Raw genomic sequence first — 6,000 nt, forward strand, 5'->3', positions numbered from 1 at the left:
GAGAGGTATCACTGGCCCAGAACTTAGGGTTCCCGATCCACACAAATAGTATAAATTCTAATGCTAAACCAATACCATCATCAGACTCTCAGAGAGTACTTTTCTTGGCTTTCTTTTATTTTTTCTGCCCAGAGCCTTGGCTAAGCATGAGAAGCTGTTCTGTCATCTCCCTGTGTTGGTAGATGATTTTCTTTTCCTTGTCTACCTTTTTATTTACGGTAAAGTACTTTGATAGTCCTGACAGGAAAGTTTCAGTTTCAGCTCCAGCTTCCAACAGGCCAGACCTCATCTCTGTCTCCACAGATTAAACCTCAAACCTCTCATCACTACAGGGAGGCCAGTCACACAGCCTGTCCCACTGAGATGCTTGAGTTGAGTACCACTTAGGTTTTTCCTCTTCGTTTTGCCCCCTGAGGACTCCTCCTGTTTTCTTCAGTGCATGGCTCTGCACTGAGAAGGATATTTTAAATATTTATTCCAGTATTTCTAGGTGTTTCATAGAGGTCTTTTTTTAAAAGGTTATTTTGTGGTTCTGATCACTAGGAACAGAAGTTTCTTTCCTCTGAGATGTGTTTTAAACCAGCTGGGAGACCCTTACTTATCCTTTCCTTCCTTCCCACACCTCCCCCAGTAACATATCCTAAGGCAAGGTTCTCAAACTTTACAGTGTACAAAACTAATTTCTGGGAGCCTGTTAAATATGCAGATTATGAGCTGCACCCCCAGGAGACTTGGACCAGGAGGACTGGGGTGGGGCCCAGAAATGTACATGCTTAATAAGCACTCCAGGTTTCTGGCATGGGTGGCCCCAGGACCACCCTTTGAGAACCACTATCTAAGACTGCTTTCCTTTTCCTAAGGTGGCCGAATTCTACCCTTTCTCTTAGTACCTGAACCATAACCACAGGAACCTGCCGGTCTCTGTTTTACGAAGCCTGAACTAGGAGACAGCAATGCCAACAGACCCAAAGTTGGCATTCAGGCTGGTCCAGGGCCTGAACTCGGCAGTGGAAGTGAGGAGGTAATACCAATAACTTGTCTTCCTAGACTCCAGGTTGTGGGGCTATCAATAAAACAGGCCATTTCCTCAGGCTTTACTAACCAGACTTTGACATTACTTGGAGAGGAGTGGACTGAATTTTACTTTTGTCCTATGAAAGAAGGGTTGGGTAAGCAGATGGATGATGCAAACAAAACTAGAAAGAAAAGAGTTGATTCAACTGAGATACATATATAGTATAGGTCTCTACTCTCCAGGTAGGTTAAGCTCCAAAAATGCTTCTGAAAGTCAGCTGTTTGGAATGCATCTTCCCAGAGAAACATTACAAATGGTGGTCAGTTTCGCAGACCAGCCCATCCAAGCCTATAAAGATAATAATCATTCCCATATTCCATGCCAGAACCTTTATATATGTGACCTGACATAATTCTCAAAATAACTGAAAAGCAGACATTTGTGTACCTGCCTTAGAGGTGAGGGGACTCACCAGGTAACACAGCCAGTAAGTGGCAGAGCTAGTTGGCCCCAAAACCTGTGTCCTTAACATCAGGAAACCAGGCTGCCTTCCATAGGCTCCTATACTTAATAGACGGTGACAGCAGGATGGGAATTTCCCCTCTTCTCCCCTAAAACATCTTCCTTCCCCACACTAAAAAAAGAAATATTAAGGGAATAAGAGCTACAGTTGACCCAAGAGGTAACAGAGGACCAAGAAGATTTCTATCATTTCTCTGGAGCAGGAAAGAATGCAAGATGACAGCTTAGTAAGCTGTTTTGATTTTGGACTTAAAAATAAAAAAAGTACCCTGGGTTTCATTTTGCATGTGTGGAAAGTATCTTATTAAAAGTTCACCTTCCTGCAATGAGTAGCAAATAAGCCCTAGGGATCTAATACACAGTATGGTGAATATAGACAATAACGCTGCATTATAATCATCGAACTTGCTAGGAAACTGGAACTTCATTATTACAACCACTAAAAAGAAATGACAATTACGTAATGGGATAGAAGTGCTAATTACTACTACAAAGGCAACTATATTATAATATATAAATGCATCAAATTAATGTGTGCTATACCTTAAATTATATAATTTTATAGGTCAAATATACTTGGATTAATTTTTTTTTGGAAAAAAAAAAAGCAGCAGCAGAAAGTTCACCTTCCCTAACTCTCCCTCTCTCACTCTGGCCCTGTCTGACGTTGACCTCTGCAGGGAGGTTGGTTAGCTCCCCAAGACTCACCTTGTCGGCCAGCAGCTCCCTGATCTTGCTGGCCTGCAGGCGGAACCGGAAGAGCTGGGTTTCCAGGGCCAGGCAGCGCTTCTGCCAGTCCACGCCGGCATGGGTCTCCACCTTGAGTTCCGCCATGATGGAGTCAACTTCTGGCTATTCCAGGGATGCCTGGGAAGCGGCCCACAGGGAGAGGAGAAGAGCAGTAAGTGTGTGAGGAGGAGGGCGGAGAAAATAGGGCTGGGGAGGTGAGTGAGTCATTGCCACGGCCACTTTTCTTGGCTCAGTGCGTCCCGTTCCATCGTAAGCTAGCTGAGCAAACTCAGGGAATCACAAAATCTGAGAAACTGTAAGGAGAACCTAGTCTCATTTTTTTTAAAAAAAGATTTTATTTATTTGTCAGAGAGAGAGAAACAGAGAGTGAGCACAAGCAGGGAGGGCGGCAGGCAGAGGGAGAAGCAGGCTCCCCGCTGAGCAGGGAGCCCGATGTGGGACTTGATCCCAACACCTTGGGATCATGACTTGACCTGAAGGCAGACGCTTAACCGACTGAGCCACCCAGGCGTCCCCCTAGTCTCACTTTTATAGCAGTAGAAAGTAGGGCCTCATTTGTTTTTCATTCAATTATCCATTTAACAAATATGTATCCATTCAATAAACATTTATATGCCAGACGCTGTTCTAGGCACTGGAGATGCAAAGGTAAATAAAAGAGATCCCTTGATCTTTGAGTTTTCCAAGGAACTCTTAGGAAAGTCTAACTGCAATATTACCATGTACTCCCAATTGCTAATCAATATGCAGATAAATGGGAGCAGGGAAATGGGGTAGGCTATGGGGCAGGGATAAGGGGGGGATGATGGATGTTTAGGGGAGGCTTAAAGTGAGTGACAGATTCATTTGAGATCACATAGGTAACTGGAGGCAGAACCATGGTTTCCCGTTTAGTACTGATTCTACTACACCTATATAGATTTTATTTATTTAGTAATCCTTCCTCCCTTCCTTCCTTCCTTCCTTCCTTCCTTCCTTCCTTCCTTCCTTCCTTCCTCACTCCCTCCCTCCCTCCCTCCCTTCCTTCCTTCCTTCCTTCCTTCCCTTCTCTCCTTCTCCCTCCCTTTCAAATAGGCTCCATGCCCAATGTGGGGCTTGAACTTGAGACCCTGAGATCAATAGTCACATGCTCCACCGATTGAGCCAGCCAGGTGCCCCCACTTCTATAGATTTTTAATGAGAAAAAATGGAATGAAAATGTGATGCTTTGATTTTCCTTGGCAATTTTCTATTTAGTTGGGATTCTGTCAGTTGTCATCGAATCATCCTCTTTTGGAACAGATTCTCGCTCTAATTTTTAAAATGCAAACAAAACGTTGGTAGACATTCTGCTGTAGCCTCTGGAGAATGCCACACGTCTCTGGGAAACAATCACACAAATTCAGAACAAATCAAGTAGACACCTATAATATGCCCAGTCAGGGAAATGGACCCAGATGTCTCCTGGACAAATTTTAGAGAAGACAAACTAGGTTGGGGATGAGAAAATGCAGAAACAAAGAGAGGACACAGCAGAGTGAACACAGAGGAGAGATGGGCTGGAAGACACATCCATCACCAGGACTTTAAATGCTCCCTAACCCCCTGCTAACAATAATGACACTTGGCAACAAACATAAATTTGGTCTGTCCCAAACCATAACATATAATTACTCTAGTATTAGGTGATTTATAAGGAACGACTTTTAATTGTTTAGGTTAATAATATTTTTACAAAGTGATCGGTCAGAGATACATATGACTTACAGGTGAAATGACAGAACGTCTGGAATATATGCTTTAAAACACTTCATGGTGGGTACCTGGGTGGCTCAGTCGTTAAGCGTCTGCCTTCGGCTCGGGTCATGATCCCAGGGTCCTGGGATCAAGTCCCACATCGGGCTCCCTGCTCGGCAGGAAGCCTGCTTCTCCCTCTCCCGCTCCCCCTGCTTGTGTTCCTGCTCTCGCTCTCTCTCTCTGTCAAATAAATAAATAAAATCTTTAAAAAAAAAACAAAACACTTCATGGTAGGGAGCTAGCAGTGGTGTGGAGAGGAGATACATGAAGTAAGATTTATCAAATTGCTGATAAGTTTTAAAGTTAGGTGATGGGCACCTGGGAGTTCTTTATACTGGTTTCTCTACTTGAATAAATGCCTAGAATTTTCTGAAATAAAAATTTTTTTTTTTAATCCTTTTCTCTTCCTCAGGAGCCACATGGCCTCAGAAAACCCAGCCACCTCCTGCACTGTTGCTGATGCTACCGTGGTGACCAGTGAGCCTGTCCTCCGTAGGTTAACCACCTCACATCTGACTTCTATAAGCATCTTTCTACTATACCACAAATAGCTATCATTTATTGGGTTCTTACTGTATGCCAGGCATGTGTGGCCTCTTTAATCCTCATGACAATACATAAGACAAGGTGCAGGCATTGTCCCTACTCTCGCACGACGACACCGAGGAACTGAGAGACTACACAGAGAGTTCTAGAGCTAGTAAGTAATGGGGCTGGGATTCTTGTTCCAAAGTCCCTGCTCTGAGCGACTGTGCTCTTTACCCATCCAGAAAATGGAAAGAATTCTGATTTTACAAAGAGTGAGCTGGATTGTTAAGAATACGAGAAATAGGGGCACCTGGGTGGCTCAGTCGGTTAAGCGGCTGCCTTCAGCTCGGGTCATGATCCCAGGGTCCTGGAATCGAGCCCCACGTCAGGCTCCCTGCTCGGTGGAGAGTCTGCTTCTCCCTCTCCCTCTGCCTGCCTCTCTGCCTACTTGTGCTCTCTCTATCTCTCTGTCAAATAAATAAATAAAATCTTAAAAAAAAAAAAAGAATACGAGAAATATTTTACGGGATCTTTCAGGATCCTTGGCACTAAGGTGAACCTATATTCAAGATCTTCCAGGGCATCCTGGTCTCAAACATTCTGATACCATAACCTCCGTAAGCACAGACATTTATCATGTGTCCTGACTTTTCATTTAAAAAACAGGGTCAGTAGACTTATAGAGAAAGCCCCACCATAAAACACTGACGGATCTGGTGTCTAAGTCTTCGGGTTCTGGGCAGCTCAGAACTCTGGACATGTGACCTCAGCCCTGCTCTCCCGGGACTGTCATCCTGAACAATCCGGACATTGTGACCTCCCAGCAATCCCCACCTCAAAAGACTGGGACCGACTGGAACGGGCAGGAAGACAAAAGACAAAAACAAAACATGACCTTCTCTGAGCTAAGATCACAGCTGAAAAGACAAAACAGAACCTTGTGGGGCCTCCAGAGAAGGCCGGGAGGCTTCATCATGTTTGATTTGCTTTGTCTTTTAAAGGAATTTTGCTTTTCCTCGTAGGGTAAAAAAAAAAAAAAGTGGCAGATCTGAAAGTAGGACCTGGAAGTCTTGCAACCTAGCTCAGGGCTGAGAATTAGCAGTAAAAACACACAAGCAAAACCAAGGGGCAGAGGAAACTTAATCCTGTGTGGCATTAAAAGAGTTTGGTGAATATTTTTTTTAATTTTTTATTGTTATGTTAATCACCATACATTACATCATTAGTTTTTGATGTAGTGTTCCATGATTCATTGTTTGTGCATAACACCCAGTGCTCCATGCAGAACGTGCCCTCCTTAATACCCATCACCAGAAAAGTTTGGTGAATATTAATTCCCTCTTATTGATTGTCAAAGCTGCAGCTCCGATTCCATGAGGACAGTGGAAAACCAAATCATCAAAATCTCC

The 6,000-nt window shown here is 43.8% G+C and overlaps 1 protein-coding gene across 1 annotated transcript in view; it reads right to left on the reverse strand.

The window, feature by feature from the left end:
- Nucleotides 1-2,393, reverse strand: part of PLEKHH1 (pleckstrin homology, MyTH4 and FERM domain containing H1) — a 40,546-nt gene extending 38,153 nt beyond the window's left edge. The window contains exon 1 of the mRNA XM_034992284.1: nucleotides 2,246-2,393. Coding sequence (XP_034848175.1) covers nucleotides 2,246-2,371 — 126 coding nt within the window. The 5' untranslated portion in view covers nucleotides 2,372-2,393. The remainder of the gene's footprint in view (nucleotides 1-2,245) is intronic.
- Nucleotides 2,394-6,000: the final 3,607 nt, after the last annotated feature.

The sequence above is a fragment of the Mirounga leonina genome, unplaced genomic scaffold, assembly GCF_011800145.1.
Source record: "Mirounga leonina isolate KUSES-001 unplaced genomic scaffold, KU_Mleo_1.0 Mir_82, whole genome shotgun sequence".
Taxonomy (NCBI): Eukaryota; Metazoa; Chordata; class Mammalia; order Carnivora; family Phocidae; genus Mirounga; species Mirounga leonina.